Source organism: Piliocolobus tephrosceles, chromosome 20 (genome assembly GCF_002776525.5).
Source record: "Piliocolobus tephrosceles isolate RC106 chromosome 20, ASM277652v3, whole genome shotgun sequence".
NCBI lineage: Eukaryota > Metazoa > Chordata > Mammalia > Primates > Cercopithecidae > Piliocolobus > Piliocolobus tephrosceles.
Window position 1 is genome coordinate 40,995,322 of NC_045453.1, and position 21,841 is coordinate 41,017,162.

The 21,841-nt window shown below is 43.1% G+C and overlaps 1 protein-coding gene across 10 annotated transcripts in view; it reads right to left on the reverse strand.

Moving 5' to 3' along the window:
* Positions 1-9,540, reverse strand: part of KIZ (kizuna centrosomal protein) — a 131,661-nt gene extending 122,121 nt beyond the window's left edge. For 7 of the 10 annotated variants that reach the window (XR_003306889.1, XR_003306890.1, XM_023191866.2 and 4 more), the window contains exons 1-2: positions 9,320-9,522; positions 3,313-3,375 (exon numbers count right to left, since the gene is read on the reverse strand). Coding sequence is in view for 6 of the 10 variants with exons in the window: in XM_023191866.2 (XP_023047634.1) it covers positions 3,313-3,375; positions 9,320-9,408 (152 nt within the window). In the remaining 4 variants the exon portion in view is untranslated. Of the gene's footprint in view, positions 1-3,312; positions 3,376-9,319 lie in introns of all 10 variants that reach the window. The other 3 variants (XM_023191872.3, XM_023191864.3, XM_023191870.3) reach the window with 3 other exon arrangements.
* Between the last annotated feature and the right edge of the window lie 12,301 nt (positions 9,541-21,841).

Sequence of the window (21,841 nt, forward strand, 5' to 3'; positions counted from 1 at the left end):
GATGCTGGAGATGTCCAAAGTTGTTTAACAACAATTTTCAAGAAAGTCTTTATTGTGTTAATAATTCCATGCTTTGACCATGGTTGGCTGTCTTCATTTTTCTTTCTGAATAAAAACTGAAGACTGGTCTTATTGCTGCCCATGTCTCTGCATTTTTGACGAGAGTAACTGTAATGGAGGTAGAACCTAACATACTGTCGTTCATATTCAGGCACTCAGTAAAGCTGCTGCTAGTGGTGTCTACCTGGAGTGGGTACAACTGTACCATGCCTCTCCATCCAAATTCTAGTTCCATTCCAGCTACCACATTAACCTTCAAAGCTGACCACATGACTGAGTAACTCATCTACCCATGCAATCATCCATATATTCAGCACTCCAAAGATAAAAGTCTTTCAGCTAAGGTCAACAAAGAAAACAATGAAATAAGTAAGTATGAGGGAATGCTATGAGGGAAACCAAAAAGGACTTCTAGACACTGGGCAACCTGACCTAGCTGAAAGGGCCAGGGAGGTCTTCCCAGTGGAAATAATTTTCAGCTAAGACCTGAAAGATGGGTCGGGCACAGGGATTCACGCTTGTAATCCCAGCATTTTGGGAGGCCATGATGGTTGGGTCACCTGAGGTCTGGAGTTCGAGACCAGCCTAGCCAGAATGGTGAAACACCACCTCTACTAAAAATACAAAAATAAGCCGGGTGTGGTGGTGTGCGCGTCTGTAATCCCAGCTACTCAGGAGGCTGAGGCAGGAGAAGTGCTTGAACCTGGGAGGCAGAGGCTGCAGTGAGCCGAGATCACACCACTGCACTCTAGCCTGGGCAACAGAGCAAGACCCTGTCTCCGAACAACAACAAAAACAAAAAGACCTGAAAGATGAATGAGAGTTAATCAAAATTGATGAAGCCAAAAATGAAAAGATGAGGGGAAAACATTCCAGGTGGAGGAAACAGCATGTCAGAAAGCTCAAAGGCAAAACATAGGAAAAAGAATGTTGATGAAATTGTAATAAATAATAATTGGCTCTAGATCAGACACTGCTTTAAGGCTTTGTATGAATCTTGTTGAGTTCTCACAACTATCATTACTCCCATTTGACAGAAGAAGAAATGGAGGCACCAAATGTTGGAGTAATTGCCCCAAGGTCACCGGCTTAGAGCTGGTGAAGCTCAGATGGAACTGAAGCACCTAACCACAGGCCTAGAAGTTTATACTACATTACAAAACATCCCGTCATGCTTAAGAGCCTGACGTTTCAGTCAGTGTCAAATCTTAGGGAGAAGCTGCAGAGAGATGGTTATAATGTAAATTTAAAAGGGTGCAGATAACGGCAGGTCTGGTGGGCTGCTGGATGAGACACCCCTTGTGCCCACCTCACACCTCCTGGCCCGACCTTTTTTCTAACAGCCACAATCACCATAGCCACCACAGTCTACTGCATGTGGTATAACCTGAGAGCATCTGCCTCTGCCTCAGCTGCACTTGGCATCTCAGGGCCGCCATTCTGAGTTTGCAGCATGGAAAAGCCTAGATGTGTGAAGGAGTTACCTCCACCTGGGGCCACACTTACCAGTGGGGGTCAGGAACCGGTAGGAGTACAGCCCGCTCTCCTTTCGCAGGAGTAGACACTGTGCAGAGCAGAAGGGTAGTCTACACTGCTCCTCTGAAGGCTCCTCTGAAGGTCTGGAGCGACTAAAGCCCCAGGTGCTCACTGCAGTGAACTGCTCTTATTTTGGTCTGCCCAGCCCTGCTCTCCAATTTTAGATGACCACCTTGTCAAATAAATTACCACCTATACACAGACCCTCGTCTCAGACTCTGCCTTCTGGCAGGTACTAGGTGAAGGCAGCCTTGTTTGGATTTTCTTCTACAGGCAATCTAAGCGAGCCTATTTTTAGTAAATCATATCCTCTGTCTTCCAGGAAACAGTAAGAGGCTGGCAAAGCAGCAGCAGCTCAGTGAACTGACAGTTTGGTAAAAGTGTCCATCCTTTTCTTGCACTTGCCCCTCCCACCACCAGAAGGCCAGGAGGCTTCCCAAGAACAAACTGCATGAAACGTCTACACACAATCTTCTGCCCTTTAGCCATGGGCTAGAAAAATGGCAGCTGCCAAGGATCCCCTTAGACTTGGGCCCACTCTTGAGGCCACAGCATCCACAATGCTGGCTATTTCTTCTGCACACAAAACAACTGATTTCTTCTCTCTTTCAGAGTTACTAGAGCCATATGGCTGTCTACCCCAACTGGAAGGTCTAGAAGTACACTAAATCTTAAAACCAAAGAACAATTTTGAAGACAAGGGAAAGAACTGACCTAATAGGTAATTTGACTTTAAAGGATTCTTGGTCTCTCTTCCGGATGAGATCTTTTCATTTCTCACTTACGGTGTGACATTGATAAATTACAAATTCAATGCTATCAAAGCCAAAAGTTCTTCACATGAATAATATTTAAGAGGTAATGCCATACTTTTGGCTTAAGGATAAAGTTCAGTTTTTATAAAATAGAAAATATTTAAAATCTGCTCTTAATAGTGGAGAAGGAAACCTAAAAAGGATAATATGTACAATATATTATTCACTACTTATAATTTTAATAGTCATTCTCACATACCCATGAACAAATGAGATACCAGGTAACCATGCCTACAGTAGTACACTGAAAGATCAACTACAGTAATTATGTCTTCATCATCACACAAGCTCAATGTGTTTAAATTGCAACCAAAAAGATAAGGCTATGAAATAAAACAAATACAAAATAATGAAAATAACATATTTTGATCTCATATCGACTTTAACCAAATGTATTTGATAGTAATTATATTAAACTGCACTGTTTATTTCAAATTATTACACACTAAAAATAAGAGAATGGTAAGAGTACTCCAACTAGGCTGGGCACAGTGGCTCACTGCTGTAATCCCAGCATTTTGGGAGACAGAAGTGTGGGAATCACTTGAGGTCAGGAGTTCAAGACCAGCCTGGCCAGCATGGTGAAACGCAGTCTCTACTAAAAATAGAAAAATTAGCTGGCGTGATGGCATGCACCTGTAATCCCAGGTATCCCAGCTACTTGTGAGGCCAAGGCAGGAGAATTGCTTGAACCTGGGAGGCAGAGGTTACAATGAGCTGAGATCACGCCACTGCACTCCAGCCTGGGCAAAACAGCAAGACTCCATCTCAAAAAAACAAAACAAAACGAAGCCAAAAAACCAGTACTCTAACTACAGTATTTATGGCATAACATTAGAGTTAAATTTTTGATTAATTTATGGAACCTGGCTTGAAAACGGTTCCCACTGTCATCTCTTACCTGTATGTTTCAGACTGATGATATTCATAAAGTTTCTTTTCCAGGTCCAATCTCTTCTTTTCACTATAATAAAAAACATTTTATAAGCAATTACACTGATAAGTAATAGGGAGTTGGATTTAGACCATGCTCTTCTTCGAAATCATGTCTGTGTTACAAAGTGTTGATCAGAGGTCAAAAAAACCTCGAAATACCAAATCACATATTTGTGAGAATGCTTCTCTGGTCTAAGAAGCAGAAAATGACAGATGCATCTAAAGCAAAAGACACAAAAGTATGCAGCAGTCACCAGGGAAATCTAAAAAACAAAATGAACACCAATACGAGACAAAAGAATAAAATCCACAAAGTAAACGGGGAAATGCAACAGGAAAAGTCTGGGAAGCAGGTGCCTTCATTTAGCAAGTATTTCCTGAGTGCCTATGAAGATCCAGGCACTGTTCTAGGCCTGGAGACTAACATGGTGAACTAGCCAGCCAAGACCCCTGCCCTCAGACAGTTAACATTGTAGGGAGAAGGACAGACAATAATAAACAAGACAAGTATATAAAACGTAATGTGGCCAGACTTCTCTGAGTCGCCGGCATTTCAGTGATGGGGTCCTATTAGATCTTGAGTACAGATTGAAGACTGGTGGCTTGCTCTGCTTTCAACCAGACAAGCCTGGGCACAGCCAAGTGGATGAGCCAGAGAAAGGCCTCTGAAAAGTAAACCTGGCCTCACTTACATCTGATGAAGACCAGGTCTTCTAAGACTATCATTTCAAATTTGGAGGGATTTCTTCTTATAACTCTGTAATGGTGCCACTATGTCACAGGTTGCTGTTTTCCTGGAGCTACTACCAGTAAAGACTGAACCTGTGCTGTTCAGGTGAGTGCTAGTAGTAAGCTAAGGAGAAAGCCTGTCTTACTCCACAACCAGCCTGGGCAAGGGCGAGGGGGAACTGGGCAGCAGAGGAAGCAGAGGCAGCCAAAACCAGGGGGCTGAGAGGTAAAACTGATAAAGCCATTCAGTCCCAAGAAGAGTGCCCGGGAGGATAAGCCACAGAGGGTTCCATTTGAGCACCACTATTTTGCTTCAATCCCACCTAACTGAAGCTAAATTGTTAATCTAAATTAACATTAAGTAAGGCAAAGAAAGAAACCACATAATATCCTATGCAAGCGAAGAATCCTAAACAAAAGGCTGTGAAATAAAGATAAGGACTCCAACAGAGGTGATCTCAGGTTGGCTTCCTGAGGAAAAGGGGCTGGCCCCATGTTCCATTTGCGAGCTCTTATCAGTTTCTATATTTCTTCAGATCGTTTTTTTCCTTTTAAAAAAAAAAGATCATCCCAAAAGTCACTGTTAGCTACATTACAGGTTAAATAAGTTTATTTCCTTTGCATAATGTTAAATGGAAACTACTATTTAACCAAAATTCATTTAATGGGAAAATGGAGTCCAAAATCCAGACACAGCATCTTCACTTGGGGAACACAACCCAAGGGTTGGTATATGCCTATGTTAAAAAGGAAAAAAAAAGATTAAAAGGAAAAAAAATTACAAAAACACACATTTTTAACTAATAGCATCACAGATCTTTACTTTCTCACTAGTAAGAGTGAACTTAGAAGTGAAGGAAATATAGCACAATTGCTTCCACATTAGAAATTTTTATTAGTTACCATCCCCCCCGCCAGAGTTTCACGATCAATTGGGTACTTAGTTTATACAGAATGAATGACTGGATAGTGTGAGCAACTTGTCATTAAATTACAAGGACAGGAAGACCTCTAAATACATCTATGACCCTGTGCCCAGACGTAGTGCTTCATCTCTGTTGTATTCCTAAGAAAGCATGACTGCAGTCTGGTAATGAGACACCATCAGATATATTCAGCTTGAGGGTCACCCTCTAGAATGAAAGCTGTACTCTATGAACTTGTCAGGAACGTGAAAGACAGGGAAAGACGGAGGAATCGTTCCAGATGTGGGGAGACCGAAGAGACATGGCAGCCAAATGCAAGCAGGGTTCCCAGCTGAGCCACTGGACCAGGGGGAAAAAAAGGGAGCATCATTAAGATAGCTGGTGAAATGTGATAGGGTCTGTGGACTGGGTTCACCACTAGGAGGGCTGTATGGTATGATTACGTACAAGAACATCCTTGGTTTTTGGAAAGACGCATTGAAGATTTTAGGAGTGATGGGGCATCATGTAGGCACTTCTCAAATAGATCAGAAAAGGCTAATGGTTTCAGAGAGACAGATTTAAATAGATACTCAACAGATATCTCAGTGTCAAAAATCTAATAAAATGTTAATAGTTGAGGGATCTGGGTGACAGGAACACTGGAGGTCTTTGTCCTACATTTGCAATTTTTTTGTAAGCTAGAACTTACTTTATATATATATTTTATATTATATATATATTTTATATACTTTATATATATTACTTTATATAATATATATATATATATGTATTTTTTTTTGGGCAGAGTCTCGCTCTGTTGCCCAGACTGGAGTGCAGTGGCACAATCTCGGCTCACTGCAACCTCTCCCTCCTGGGTTTAAGGAATTCTGCTTCAGCTTCCCAAGTAACTGGGATTACAGGTGTGTGCCACCACACCCAGCTAATTTTTGTATTTTTAGTAGAGACGGGGTTTTGCCACATTGGCCAGGCTGGTCTCAAACTCCTGACCTCAGGTGATCCGCCCGCCTCTGCCTCTCAAAGTGCTGGCATTACAGGTGTGAGCCTCCACGCCCAGCCACTTTAAACTGATTTCTAAAATTCACCTATGACCTCTAGTGAAAAAGGACCACAGTCACGTCGGAAATTCATCACCTCCCAAGCAGCAAGTTCTTAGTAATGAATGTAAAATTTATTTGTAAAACATCTTCAGCAGATGCAGACATTTGCTGCTCACACTTCTCTATCACAACACTTCATACCCTGACAATCAAACTCCTCTTGGCTTTCTCTCCCAGGCAAAACGGTGCTAATCTTGTTTACTCTTCTTCACAGGCCTATTTTCGAGCCCCTCATCCACACTGCAGCACCTCTGAATGCTGAGTCCTCCATGTCTTTTTAAAATTTAATACTAAAAACCAGATATTTGCCTCAACGAAAAGCCTTCCCATGGCTTGCAATTCCTACATATTAAATCTCTATTTCAGAATCTTTGAAACCCCCATCCCTGGGATGCTTACCCACAGTTCATGTTTTCAGTCACCCCTCACTTGGACCTTTCAGTTTTACACAGCTAAGTGGTCCTTAGCTGGCTGAGTTTTCTACTTTTAAGCCACTTGTTATTCTGTTTTTGTCTCGATACCACAATTCTATACCATCTTCAGCTTACTCCACTAATATCTCAGTGTCAATTTCTAGACTATTATGATATCTTACTCTGAATCAATATAGGCACTGAGAAAACCGCGGCTGGCTAATGGGCCCCTTTAAAAGGATGTTTTTATATAACCATAAGAGCCAATTCCACTCATAAGTTTCTACCATGCTTGTGGGTGCTGTACACACTGTTAACAAGTCACTCCATTAAGACTCTTTTAGATTCGATTATTGACTTCCACCACAATGCAGAGAAAACACTGTACACATATAGGAAAACATTCAGACGATAAAATTACATCTATATATAACTACAGCTAAGATGACTTGGGCTAGAAATATGTTGGTTATCTGACCAGTTAACATTGCAGTGACCACCTCTAAAAGGGCTAAGAGGGAGTTTTTTTTGTCTACCACTTCCCAGAAGTTTCTGGATTGATAAAGCAGCTGTGACTACCCAGGGTTGCAACCTATGAAATGACTCAGTAATTTTAGGAGACAGTGGTATCTGTGATCACTGGGATGGTTTGTGTTTGTTTGCTTAAAAAGGTACATCCAAGGCCGGGTGCAGTGGCTCACACCGGTAATCCCAACACTTTGGAAGGCAGAGGCAGGCAGATCACCTGAGGTCAGGGGTTCAAGATCAGCCTGGCAAACATGATGAAACCCTATCTCCACTAAAAATACAAAAATTAGCTGGGGTTGGTGGTGGACACCTGTAATCCCAGCTACTTGGGAGGCTGAGGCAGGACAATCACTTGAACCTGTGAGGCGGGGGTTGCAGTGAGCCGAGATGATGCCATTGTACTCCAGCCTGGGAAACAGAGACTATGTCTCAAACAAACAAACAAACAAACAAACAAAAAGGTACATCCAAACACTCAAATTGGATACAGACAACAATATTCTTTATACATTGCTTTGCAAAACTACAGCTTTCAGCTTTTTTTTTTCTTGTTTTACTTTAAGGCCCATTATACTAGAAAAGAGAAAAAGAAAAAATCTGTGGCCTTACTTTGCATATTAGTCAAGCCCCCTCATTCCTGGTGAAGAACCAAGGTTCAGAGAGGTGGAGCAACCTGCTCAAGGTCACACAATTGTTCGCAGACTAGAATCCAGGTTTTGATGTTTCTACTGGAGCCTTTTCTGTATCTAGAATTATTTGCCTCTATAACTGTGTGCAATGTGCATTAATGTGAGTTAGTTATAAATTCTTAAAATGAAAAATGAACACACACAGCAACAGATTTGTACTGACTTAAAAATAAAACGAACCTCCAAATGCAGAACCATGAACAGGCTATACAATTTGACTCAAATTCCTTATATATTTTCAACAGCCTCACCTTGTTTAATAATTAAAGGAGTAAGTGTTAATCATAGAGTACATAATCATTATACAGTTATTGTGCCATAAGGACTATAAACAGCCAGGTGTTCCTAGCACAGGAAACAAAAATAACTTACAATTAATAGTTCAGAAAGAATGCCATTTATGAGTGCTGTAAGAATGCCAAGAGTCACAAAAGTGAGGGAATGGGTTGAAACAGGGAAGGCTCTGCAGGAAGTGACTTATTTTTAAAGTTAGAAATTAAAAGGTCACTGATATAGGTGAGTGATGATATGTCAGAAAGAAAATAGGATGTAGAAAAGGAGTACAAGGTAAAAAAAAATGCTAACGACAACTAAGGAAGCCTGTTGTAGATGCTCTGTAAATAGCTGACAAGAATTAAATCTAGCATAAGATAAATGTAATTCCTTTTCAAAATCACTTACTTCTGCCTTTATTTTCCATGTAATTATTGTTACCATTTTAGCATTGTCACACCCACAGCTCTCCTGTTCACTAGAACGATTTTGTAACTTTTAACACTCATTAAATGTTTTGTTTATCAAGAGATCCAAAAATCTATTTCCTTTCTTGTCAACTAACGAGATTTACAACTTCAATTAACTTAGCAGCTAAATAAGAGGTCCAGCAATTTATCTTTCACGTGGTTATTTATAGTACGTTGCGGGATAACTTTCTCTCTATATGCACTCTTAGATCTAGCTTTTTTCAGTGGTTCCCATCTTTCATATCTTAATCAAAGGCATCACGAACCCTCTGAAAGCTGGACTTCTTTGGCTGGAAATTTCATCCCTTCGCTGGAAATCTAGCCAGCCCTCGCTCCCCTCAAAAGTCTCCTGAGTTTAAACAGGGCACATGTTTGACAAACACACACACACACACAACTGTCTGCGTTCCAGGACCTGTCATCATTGATGCAGTGCAGCTGTCACGGCGGGATGACAATTTGAAGAGAGAGTTGGGAGGGGGCGTGTAAAAGGGGGCAAGAGAAACTCACAAGGCTTGATGGAGAGTGACAGGCAGAACAACTCCCACTTTCACTTCTGGGCAAATTCCGCGACGCGGCCGCATCCTCAAACCGGAGACCAGGCTTTAGCTGCTATTGAAGGGGGCAGGGGGCGGTCTCTCACCTCTCTCCACTCCCACCCCCAATACAGGGGCTGACTCTAGTAAACGTTGTCCTCCAGGCCCCGCTGGGAGCCTGGGGGGCGTTGCGCGCGGGCCTGGACCCCGGGGAACCTCGGGCGGCGAAGCGGGAAGGAAAAGGGGGCAGGGCACACGGAAGACCCTCGGCGCGGGCCGACTCCCCACCCCCCCTCCAGTGCCCTTACCTCTCCCGCAGCCTCTGCTGGAGCTGGCTCACCCTCTCGTAGTATTCGGGACTCGACAAGGGCACGGACGATGCGTGGGTCCAGTTCATGCTGCTGTCGCTGCGCCAGCTCAGCACAGCCTCTGGGCGGCCGACGGGTGGCGGTTGCCGGAGGAGACCGCCCCACCATGCACCGCGGGTAAACACCGCGCGGGCCGCCCGCAGGAGGCGGGGCAAGACGCCGGTGGGGCGGGGCGCCGCTGAGGGACGCGGCGGAGGCGGACTTTGTGGGGGGCGGGACGAATACCTACATGGGGCGGGGAAGAGGCGTGGCAGAGGCGGGGCGTCGTGAGGCAGGCGCTGGGCTACCTGAGGGCCCGGCGGACCACGTTGGAGGGGCGGGCGCTCGGTGCTCTCTCCCCTCCCCATCGGCACCCGCGTGTCGGTTCCCGTCACCTTACAGAATTCGCACAAACTACGTTAACGTTGCAAGGCGCAGTCGCTCCCTTTCTTCCGTCTCTCCTCGCTTGCTTTTCCTCGGCCTCCTTTCTTGCCAGGATTTGTTGAGTGCCAGGCACTGTGCTAAGCGTGTTCTATTATATCAGCACTCAAACGCGACACAAAACGCCACACAAAAAAAGACAAACCCTCAAATGCTAAACAGCTGTGCTCAGCCCCGACAGTGGACCAACCCCTTACTCGAAAATCCGTGCTGAATCTAAGGATGTGTTTATTGTTCCAGGTGCCAGTATCGTTGGCGAGAGGGAAAAGTTACTAACTAGTTGCTTGGGAAGCAGATGTTTGTGCAGACAGCTCTAATGGACAGTGCTCCTAATGTCCTGTAGGATCTTCTAGCAGGAGCCCTGGATTTACATTCCCTATCCACGTCCCAGCTGCCAGGCCGTCTGCAAGTCACCCCAGGTTTCCTCATATGTAAAATGGGAGGCTGTTAACACAGGATTAGTTTAGGATTCGATTGTTAATATGTGTTAGTGTTTGTAAGAGGGCCCAGTATATAGAAAGCGTCAGGTTTTATTATCGTCACCAACGTGGGGAGAAAGCTTCCCGAAGGAAGCCAACCATATTCCAAAACTCACTGGGCAGAAAAATTAAGCCTTAGCCTGCCTGCCTGCCTGCCTTCTTGCCTTCCTTCCTTTTCTTTTCTTTTTCTTTCTTTTTTTTTTTTTTTTTTTTGAGACGGAGTCTCAGTGTGTTGCCCAGGCTGGAGTGCAGTGGCGTGATCTCGGCTCACTGCACACTCTGCCTCCCGGGTTCAAGAGATTCTCGTGCCTCAGCCTCCTGAATAACTGGGATTACAGGTGTGCGCTACCACACCCAGATAATTTTTTGGAGGGAGTATTTTTTGTATTTTAAGAAGAGATGGGGTTTCGCCATGTTGGCCAGGCTGGTCTCGAACTCCCGACCTCAGGTGATCCACCCACTTTGGCCTCCCAAAGTGTTAGGATTACTGGCATGAGCCACCGTGCCCGGCCTGTAGAGTTTCTTTAGTCTCTTGTTCTTCACTTCTTTTGGTTTCTTTCGTATGCCATTAATTTTACTTACACATACAAAGTGCAAGGTGTGACAAACTAAAACTGTAAGAGAGATGGAACACTCAAAGGCCAACAACACAAAACTGTGATTTTACTCAGCCTTCTGTTCACATTTGCCAGGTCCAGGGCAAGAGTGTGAATGGAGGCCCTCATACCGTCCGCCTAAATATTAAATTATAATTCAAGATAACAAACTGTAGGTAAAATATGTGTTCTCCTCTCCACTTTGACCAATATGCCTTCTTAAGAACCTGGAAAACCAGGGTGGAATATAGTTTGCCTGCTTCTCCAGCTCCCCCCAACCCCATTTCCCACCCCAGGCTCAGTTTTGCACTGTGAGGGGTCTCACACACAGGCAGGGATGTGTGTGCCTGCCTCTTCTCCTCCTCCTTGTCCAGCCAACAAGTCCCAACTCTGCTCACATCCTCACCTCAGCATCCTCTTGGCCTGGCAGTGAGCATGCCAGTGATGGTTACCCTTGCAGGAAAGACCCAGCCAAGAGGTCTTTTAAAGCCTTAGAAAGCAGCTTAGGTCCCTTTGAGCAGGGAAGGTAAGGGTGTTGGGTACTTAGAATGTGTTCTAGGAGAGCATGTGTGTGTATGTGTGTGAGCACCCCAGGTAGGCCTGTCATCTGGCCCTGTAACCTCCTTGCCTTGTGTGGAGCAGCATGGGCAGAGAAGGGCTAGAACAGACTCTCTAATACACGGAAGCCAGGGCAGAGGCCTTCTTGCCCTGGTCTAAAGGTAGCACTGATGCGACTTTTATTTAGTTGTTATTCAGATTATGTCCAGTTGATTCAGTGGTAACGTGCAAAGGTTTATTTTAATGAATTTAGTGTAACTTACATTTTACTACAACCCTGGCGAAAAAAAGAAAAGCATAAAATTTTTAAGATATTGTATTTAGGACCATGCCCCCAGGTTAGTATTTTTTTTTTTTTTTTAAGAAAAAGAATCCCCAAACAATTAATGTAACTATTTTCAGCAAGTAGCACAGAGTAAGGCAGATGAGGCAGTCATTTTAGCACCCCAAATTTTTATTAGGCCATTTTAGGAGAACCTAAAATTAAATGTAATTAAACAGTAAATAGATAATTCAAAATAATTATAATTTGCATCCTATGGTTGATTCATCAATGACATATGACAAATCTAGATGTGGGATCTCCTTTACTAACAATAACACATAGCAAACAAAAGGAATATTTCTAGAGTATTTATGCTAAAATTATGCATTTTAAATGGTGACAGGCTTTCAATAAATTCTGAGTTCTTCACTTTGAATATTTAATTTGCTGGAGGCCTCTATTTTAATATTTTTCTTCAAACCCTTTATTTAGCTGAGCTGATTTCTGTAAGCAGCCCTGCTTTTGGCTCACTGGACCAAGGGTCATCAAGTCTGCCTAGATCAAGGCTTCCTCTAAGTCCTAGAATGTCTTAGCTAGAATTTAGAGGGAGTCTATCCCCACCCCATTGTTTTACAGGGGGAAAAGGGTTCAGGGCAGATAAGGGACTTGGCCAAAGTCACGTAGCTGGAAATCTACGTAATATTAACGAGTCTGGTCCAAACTATGGATCCCTAGTGGTCCCATTAAGCAAACGGTGAGGTTAAGCCAGAGTTTCGGCCCAGAAGTCACGTGAATCTTAGGGTGAACCAAATGAAATTGTTGTTTTTGTAGCTCAAAAACAGTTAATAAGTGACAAATTGATTTTAGAAAATATATTGAAATTATAATTGTACATATATTCTAGTTTTGGGAAATTCTAATTTCAACATATTTCCATATATGTGTATATGTACATTACATTTACCAGTTTATTATAAGAATATCATAAAGGATACAGATGAAAAGATTCATAAGGTGAGGTCTGGGGGAAGGGGTGTAGAGCTTCCATGCCCTCCATGGGCACACCACCCTCCAGGAACCTCCTCCACATGTTCAGCCAGCTCAGAAGCTTCCTGAACCCTGTCCCCTTGGGTCTTTTATGGGGACTTTATTGGAGAGGCATGATCAACAGTTGTGTAGAAATATGATTGGACAAAGGGGACATGATATAATACTAACTGAGTGGGGAATCCCAACAAGTCCTGTTCCGATTCCTCTCGGCCTCAGTTTTGTTTTGTTTTGTTTTGTTTTGAGATGGAGTTTCACTCTTGTTGCCCAGGCTGGAGTGCAATGGCGTGATCTCAGCTCACCGCAACCACTGCCTCCCTGGTTCAAACGATTGTCCTGCCTCAGCCTCCCGAGTAGCTGGGATTACAGGCATGCACCACCATGCCTGGCTAATTTTGTATTTTTAGTAGAGACGGTGTTTCTCCATGTTGGTCAGGCTGGTCTCCAACTCCCAACCTCAGGTGATCCGCCGGCCTTGGCCTCCCAAACTGCTGTGATTATAGGCATGAGCTACTGTGTGGTCTTGCCTGCAGCAGCATTTTATATTTTAAAATGCACACACCATGCCGCTTTTAATTAAATCATGTATAAATCATGTATAAGTGACAGGCTGTAGGTGCTGACGCCACATGTGAACAATCTTTGAATGCCAAGATTCTCCTCAAAAATCAATAACTGCTTGGATATTGTATTAATTTGCTAGGGCTGCTGTAACAAAGCACCACAAACTAGGTGTCTTCAGCAACAGGATTTATTGTGTCACAGGTCTGGAGGCTAGAAGTTGAAGATCAAGATATCGGCATGGTTCGTTCCTTTTGAGGGCTATGGGGAAGAATCTGCCGCATGCCTCTCTCATGGCTGCTGGTGGTTTGCAGGCAATCTTTGGTGTTCCCTGGCTTGTAGACACATCGTTTTGACCTCTGCTTTCATGTTCACATGGCGTTCTCCCTGTGTATGTGTCTCCAAATTCTACCTTTTTATGAAGGCACCAATCATATTGGATTAGACGCCCACCCTTCTCCAGTATGACCTCTTCTTAACTAATTACATCCACATTGATCCCGTTTCCAAAGAAGACTACATTTTGAGGTACTGAGAGTTAGAACTTCAACATATGTATTGTGCAAGGGACACATTTCAATCCATGATAGATATGAAACTAGGAAAAGATTTCATTTTGCAGCCATTTTGCAGAAATATAAGACATTGCATCCTAACCCATTAGAAAATTTGATCTAGAAGTAGAGATGAGGCGGGGCAAAGTGGTTCATGCGTATAATCCCAGCACTTCAGGAGGCCAAGGCTGGAAGATCACTCAATTCCAGGAGTTGGAGACCAACCTGGGCAACATAGTGAGATCCCCCGTCTCTACAAATTTTTTTTTTTAAATTAGCCAGCCGCGATTTTTAAAATTAAAAAAAAATTTTTTTTTTGAAAATTAGTTACAGCTACTCAGGAGGCTGAGGTGGAATGATCTCTTGAGCCCAGGAATTCAAGACTAGAGTGTGCTATGAGCCATTGCACTCCAGCCTGGGCAACAGCCAGCCTAGGCAAGACTCTACCAAAATAAAAAAGTAGAGACAAATCAAATGTAGGAAGTGGGGGGAAAGCTGTGATGTCCATGTATGAGTATGCCATTGAAATGTACCCCTTCTCTCACTGAGATGTATACTGGTGCAAGCATTCGTAGCTTCATTTAGATCTATGACAGTCCTTTGAGGGCACCAAAAGTTGAAGCAACTAGCCCAACATCACACTATCAGTGTGTTCTTGTCAAATAAATGGTAGTGGTAGGATTAAGAGTGGTAGAATTTGGACACAGGCCTGTTCCAATTCCAGAGTCCATCCTTTCTTACATATATTCTATATATATATATATCCTTTGCCTTGATCCTCACATTTGAAGCTACCTATATTTTTTATTTTCCTTGTATGAGATGTGTAAAATATATACTATGTGACCCAGAAGGGTTTTTACAGATACACGGTTCATGTATTGGGAATAGCATGCATAGAATACATTTTTCCACATGCTGTGATACAGCATGATGTGTTCACCATTCTGGTTAATTTCCTTCTTGGAACTCAGAAAGACTGCATTTATCATCCTTGCTAGCCGTTAGGTGGCTCTACATGACCAAGTCTGACTAGTGAAATGTGGGCAAAAGTGATGCAGCCACTTCCAGGCCTGATCCCAAAACATCCTGCACAATCTTCCTGTTTCCATTAGTTTCCTGGCTAGATGCAAAGAATCCACTGGAGAACTCTGAGGCCCTGGAAGAAAAGTGACTGACTGCAATAAGCATGGGACTGTGACTTGCGCAAGAAACCAATCTTAATTGTGTGGACTGACTGATATTTTAAGATCGTTTGTCTCAGCAGCTGGCATTGCTTATCCTGACTAATACACAAACATTCCATGCAGAAACTACACAAATGCATAAAAATATCTTTCCATAAAATTCTCAGCGAGGATTTATGTGACTATCCAGATGGTAATAAAAACCTGGAACAGTAATATTAAGAGCCAACACTCAAGGACAGAGTCCCAGATAATGAAGCCAAGGCTATAATAAAGAACCAGTCAGAGAGACTCTGTCCAATAGGACTTTCTGCAATGATGGAAATGTTCCATTCTGTGCTATCCAATCTGGTAGCCATTAGCCATACATGGCTATTGGACAATTGAATGTAGCTAGTGCAACTGGTAAATTGAATTTTAAGTTGAATTTTTATTTATTTATTTATTTTGAGATGGAGTCTCACTCTGTCGCCAAGGCTGGAGTGCAGTTGTGCAATCTCAGCTCACTGCAACCTCTGCCTCCTAGATTCAAGCGATTCTCCTGCCTCAGTACCCTCTAATAGCTGGGATTACAGGTGTGTGCCACCACACCTGGCTAATTTTTGTATTTTTAGTAGAGATGGGGTTTTGCCATGTTGACCAGGCTGGCCTCGATCTCCTGACCTCAGGTGATCCACCCACCTCAGCCTCCCAAAGTGCTGGGATTACAGGTGTGAGCCACTGGTCCCAGTCAAATTTAATTGTAGTTTAATAATTAAAATTAAAATTTAAGAGGCTGCATGTAGCTAGCAGCCACTGTATTGAACCATGCAGATCTAGAGATAAAGTGGAATGATAGATAAACATGGCACAGGGAGAGGGAAGACATAAGTCACTGGGAAGTGGAAAGATAAGAATAGAAGATAAGATGCCATCCTTGCTGGGAGATTGATATGGTTTTGCTCTGTGTCCCCACCCAAATTTTGAATTGTAATACCCCTGTGTCAAGTAAAGGACCTGGTGGGAGGTAATTGCTGTTCTTGTGGTAGTGAGCGAGTTCTCATGAGATCTGCTTGTTTGATAAATGTCTGGCAGTTTTCACTGAGAGCTTGCTCTCTGTCTCTCTTTCTCTCTCTCTCTCTCTGTTTCTCTCTCTGTCGTGCGCCTGCTGCCATGTAAGACGTGCCTTGCTTCCCCTTCGACTTCTGCTATGATTGCAAGTTTCCTGAGGCTTCCCCAGACATGCGGCAATTAAATGTCTTTGGTTTATGAATTACCAATTCAGGTAGTATCGTTCTAACAGTGTGACATGGACTAATACAGAGGTGATGGTCATCAAGAGGAGAGGTGTGATGGTGAATTTATTTTATGTGTCAACTTGGCTAGGCCACGGTGGTCAGTTGCTTTATCAAACACCAGTCTAGACATCACTGTGAAGATCTTTTTTTTTTTTAGATATTGTTAATATTTGAAGCAGTAGGCTTTGAGGAAAATAGATCACTCTCCAAAATGTGGATGGGCCTCCTTCAGTCAGTTGAACGCCTTAGGAGAAAAGAATGAAGTCCCTCACAATCTCGTGAACCAATTCCTAAAAATAAATCTCTCTCTCTCTCTCTCTCTGTCTCTCTCTCTCTCTCTCTATATATATATATACACACACACACACACACACACACATATATGTCCTACTGGTTCTGTTTCTCTGAAGAACCCTGATGAATACAGGGAGACATGAGGTTACTAACAGCACTTTGTTCAAAGGCATTTGTTTTTTAAATTAAGTTAATTTGATTTTAAGACAAGCTCTTAGTCTGTCACCAGGCTGGAGTGCAGTGGCATGATCATAGCTCACGGCAGCCTTGAATTCCTGGGCTCAAGTGATCCTCCTGCCTCAGTCTCCTGAGTAGCTGGGACAACAGGTGCGTGCCACCATGCCTGACTAACAAAGACATTTATAATAACCAATTTAAAATAATAAGAATTGGGTGCAGATTCCAATAAATAAAAACATGGATTTCCTCATTTTATTTCTTATCATATAAACCAACAGTTAATATGTGGGTCCTGGCCGGGCACCGTGGCTCACCCCTGTAATCCTAGCACTTTGGGAGGCCGAGACTGGAGGATTACCTGAGCTCAGGATTCAAGACTAGCCTGGACAACATGGTGAAACCCTGTCTCTACTAAAAATACAAAAAATGAACTGGGTGTGATGGCACATGCCTAGAAGCCCAGCTACTAGGGGGGCTGACGCAAGAGAATTGCTTGAACCCAGGAGGCGAAGATTTAAGCTGAGATGGTGCCACTGCACTCCAGCCTGAGTGACAGAGTGAGACCCTGTCTCCAAAAAAAAAAAAAAAAGAGTGAGTCCCTAAAATAGTTGAGTTCTACAAAAGCCAAATAACAGCCAAAAAATGGAATAATCAAGTAGTTAACTGCCTCTAGCTAGAGACTCACTACTTAAATGTGATGGGCTCAATCTGTCTCACAGCTCTTATATGCCTATGATTTCCACTGAAGTCCTTGAATTGGGCTTCCATGAGGTCTCCAGGATTATCCCTTTGTGGACAAAGAGGAATCCTCAGAGGAGACAGACTTGAAGCACCAAATCTTTGTACTCTTTTCTCCCTGCACGACTGGCCCATGGCGTGGTGTGCCAGGCAGGAGCAGCTCTGCAGCCCCGCAGCCCTGGGTGCATGAGTGACAGGCTGTAGGTGCTGATGTCACATGTGAACAATCTTTGAATGCCAAGATTCTCCTCAAAAATCATTTGGTGAATTTCTTAATCGTTTGCCACTTGGATGCACTTCTCTTCAGGGTTCAACAAGTACTCCTAACTACAAGGGTTGGAAACAAAGGGACGCTCTAGGCCTCTTCTTACAATTCACAGGCAGGTTAAAACAAAAGGTTTGCATAATAAATACCACTTATTTGATGACTATATGTTTATGTTTACAAGGTGACAGGGCACCACATGTAGAATATTCTGCTTCTCGTTGTCTGCAGTTATTCACAGTCTTTGTAGAAATATTGGCTTCATTCATTCCTGGGGCACACCTCAATGGTGACTGCTACACAAAACACCCTCCCTACGCTTAATCATCAAACATTTGCCATTGTGTCCTCGAGAAGCAGTCAAATGCAAGGGTTGGGAATTTGGGCTCAGGTGCCTCCTCTGCATGGTATACTACCGCTTCTCTTACAACCTGTGTGACCCTGGGCAGATTACTTACCCTTGCTGTGCCTCCAATTCCTCATCTGTGAAATGGTGATCATAAGAGTGCTTTCCTCTCAGGGTCATTGAGAGCCTTAAATGTGGTGATCTGTGTGATGCACTTGGAATCATGCCTGGTAGAATTATCCCTCAACCAACACAAGCTAGCATTGCTTCTTAGGGAGACAAGAAAAATATCCCTTTGGGAGGTAAAGCAAGTCATCAGAGGTAATGGCCCAAATTCTGCATTTTATGACTTATCTTTGTCTCTCAGAGGCATTTCCTGAGCTTCATCTCTGTCCTTTTTCATCAATTCTACTGGTTCTGCAGTCACCTGCCCACGCAGGGTCAGGTTCTGGTCACCTGAATTCATCACTGATGACTCAGTAGGTGACATTCTGTTGGGAACCTCAACCTGGGATTCAGTTTTACGCCTTTTGTGTTAACTCTGGCAGTTGAGATCTCAGCCCATCAGCCTCAGGGGTAGAAAGCAATGACACGCAGGCAGCGCCATGTTGTCTAAAGATCATGTGCTTCAGAATCAGCATACTTGACTTCCAGTCCCAACTCTGCCTCTTAATGACTGTGTGGCTCTGAGCGCATCTCAACATTTTGAATATCTCGTTTTGCTCATTTCTAAAATGAGGACAATAACATTTTTATTTATGAAGTAATTGCAAGGAGTAAATGAAATAAATATTTAAGACATTCTTAGCACAGGCCTGGCCCGTAGAAAACACTCAATAAACAAATGGTTCCAACCTCTCCCTGAGGACAAGGAAGCATTCTAAATTTCCTAGAACTTCTAAATGTAACCAAAGAGGAATGGCGATGGGTTCATTTTGGTAGAAGTTGTACGTATGTGGTCACATGCATGTGTGTCGGTAAATACCATCCAACAGCTAATATAATGGAGCCTCACTTTGTGCCTGGTTCTTTATGTGTACTGGCCCCATTTTCCAGATGAGGAATTTGGAGCATGTCAAGGTTAAGCCACTCCACCAAAGCCACATGACTCGTCAAAGGAGGGGTGGAGTTACAACCCATACAATGTAGCACCAGAGTCCTAATTCTCAACTACTATGTTCTACTCCTTCTCACAATGGCAGGTGTTTGTTGGAGCAGTGAAACTGAGGCAGGAGAGGCTGTGTCATATCCAAGGTGGGCCACTCTGCAGGAGTGGAAGCTGGGGTGGACCTGTGGAGGTGTTATGGGGGCCTTGCTTCTTCCCAGTGGTGGACTTTTCGGGGATGAATTTAAACTGGACTCTTTTTGCAAGTATTTTAACACCATGTTCTATGGCAGCAACTTGATTATAGACCATCTTCAGGAATAAAGGCTGCCGTATATTTCTTCGGCATTCCTCAGCTGAGTTCTGGGACCAGAACCCAGGCCAGAAGACCACCCCAAAGATACTGGCTGATGGTCGGGTGTAGCAACAAGAAGTCAACAAGATGTTTTTTAAAATTGAGATATAGTTCACATTTGATGAAATTCATCCTTTGAAAAAGTAAAATTTAGTGATTTTTGGCATATTCATAAAATTGAACAACCATCACCACTATTAATTCTAGAACATTTCACCGCCCCAAAAAGAAACCCTATACCTCTTAGCAGTCATTCCCCCTTCCTCTGTACCCCCAGTCCCTGGCTACCACTAATCTACTTTTTATCTTTATGGGTTTATCTATCCAGGAAATTTCAAACAAATAGAATTGTACCATAAGTGGCTTTGTATCTGAAGAAGCCATTATTTTTAATGCAATAAGGTGGTCAATATAGAAGCCAGCTTCCATCATGGCCCCTGTATTAGTTTGTAGGGCTACCATAACAAAGTACCACAAATTAAAAGGTTTAAACCACATAAATAAATTTTCTCACCGTTCTGGAAGCTAGAAGTCTGCAATCAAGGTGTCAGCAGGGTTGACTTCTGAGGCCTCTCTCTTTGGCTTATAGATGGCCATCTTCTCCCTGTGTCTACATGATGTCCCTCTGTGTCTGTGTCCCAATCTCCTCCTATAACGAACACAGGTCATATTGGGTTAGGGCTCACCCTGATGACCTCATTTAGCATTTGCCATGATTTGGTTCTATGCCCTCACCCCCCAAATCTCATGTTGAGATGTAATCCCCAATATTTGAGGTGGAGTCTGGCGGAAGATGATTGGATCATGGGGGCAGATCCCTTATGACTTGGGACGGGGTGCTGTCTTCACAACAGTGAATGAGTTCTCACAAGATGTGGCACCTCCCTACCCTCTCTCTTGTTCCCATTCTGTCCACATGACATCCTGCTCCCTCTTTGCTTCTGATGTGATTGTAAGTTTCCTGAGGCCTCCCGAGAAGTTGAGCAGATGCCAGCATCATTCTTCCTGTAAAGCCTACAGAACCATAAGTCAGTTAAACCTCTTTTCCTTATAAATTACCCAACCATAGGAATTTCTTTGTAGCAATGTAAGAACGGCTAACAGAATCTTAATTACCACTGTAGAGAGCCTATCTCCAAATATAGTCACATTCTGAGGTACTGGGAGTTAGGACTTCAACATGAATTTTGAGGGGATACAGCTCAGCCCGTAATAGTCCTCCAATATTCCTTCCCTTGGAATTCATGCCCTTGTGTAGTCCCCTCCTGCATTGTATCAGGGCCAACCTGTGTGATGTTATATGACTTTCAAAGATGGCTCACTTGGAGGTAAACAAGCTACCTACTGTAAGGACACCTGAGCAGTCCTGTTGAAAGTACCACTGGGAGAGCAACTGAGGCTTCCTGTTAACTGCAGTACCAACTTACCAGCCGTGTAAGTGATGATAAGTGAGCAATTAGACTTAGCTGGAGTTAGACCCTCCAGCTCTAATTTTCAGATGACTACAGCTCTAGGCAAAATCTGACTGCATCGTCACAAGGGATCTCAAGAGAGAACTAAACAACCAAGCTGCTCTTGGATTCTGACCCCCAGAAAGCGTAAGATAATAAATTATCATATTCTTTTAAGTCATTAAGCTTGGGGATGATTTGGTAGGCAGCATTAGATAACGGATACAGTTGGGGTGGGATGGTGGTGGTTCAAAAAGTCAATGATTATTATATGCCCACTCTCTTTCAACCATAGAATCATGTGTGGGAGTCTACTTCTTCAAGGCTCACAAGAGCTCTGCAAAATGTGTGTTATTATCCCTGTTTCATTGAGGCTCGGGAGGTTAAGGAACTTGCTAACTATTTAGATCTAGTCCAGCCTTTCTCCAAGATCTGTATGTTTTCTACTGTATCATTGGGACCCTATCGTAGGAGATCACTCAGTGATGCTGTTATGTACACAGTTAACTACTTCCTACCACTTAGCAGCAACAAGAGTCACCCAAAATGTGTCTCATACTTAACGTTTGTATTCTACTTTGGAAAAGTCACCATTTTGCATTCAACTCTTTTTGCATTCTTCTCTTTTTCTTTATTTGTCTTTCCTTTCTTTCTTCACGTGTGTGCATGTAGGTTTTAGTGTCTTTAAACCAAAATGACTTATTCTATCACATGAATCTGTGGGTTGACTGAGCTCATCTGGATGGTCTGGTTCACTTTTTTTTTTTTTTAATCCAATCTTTAT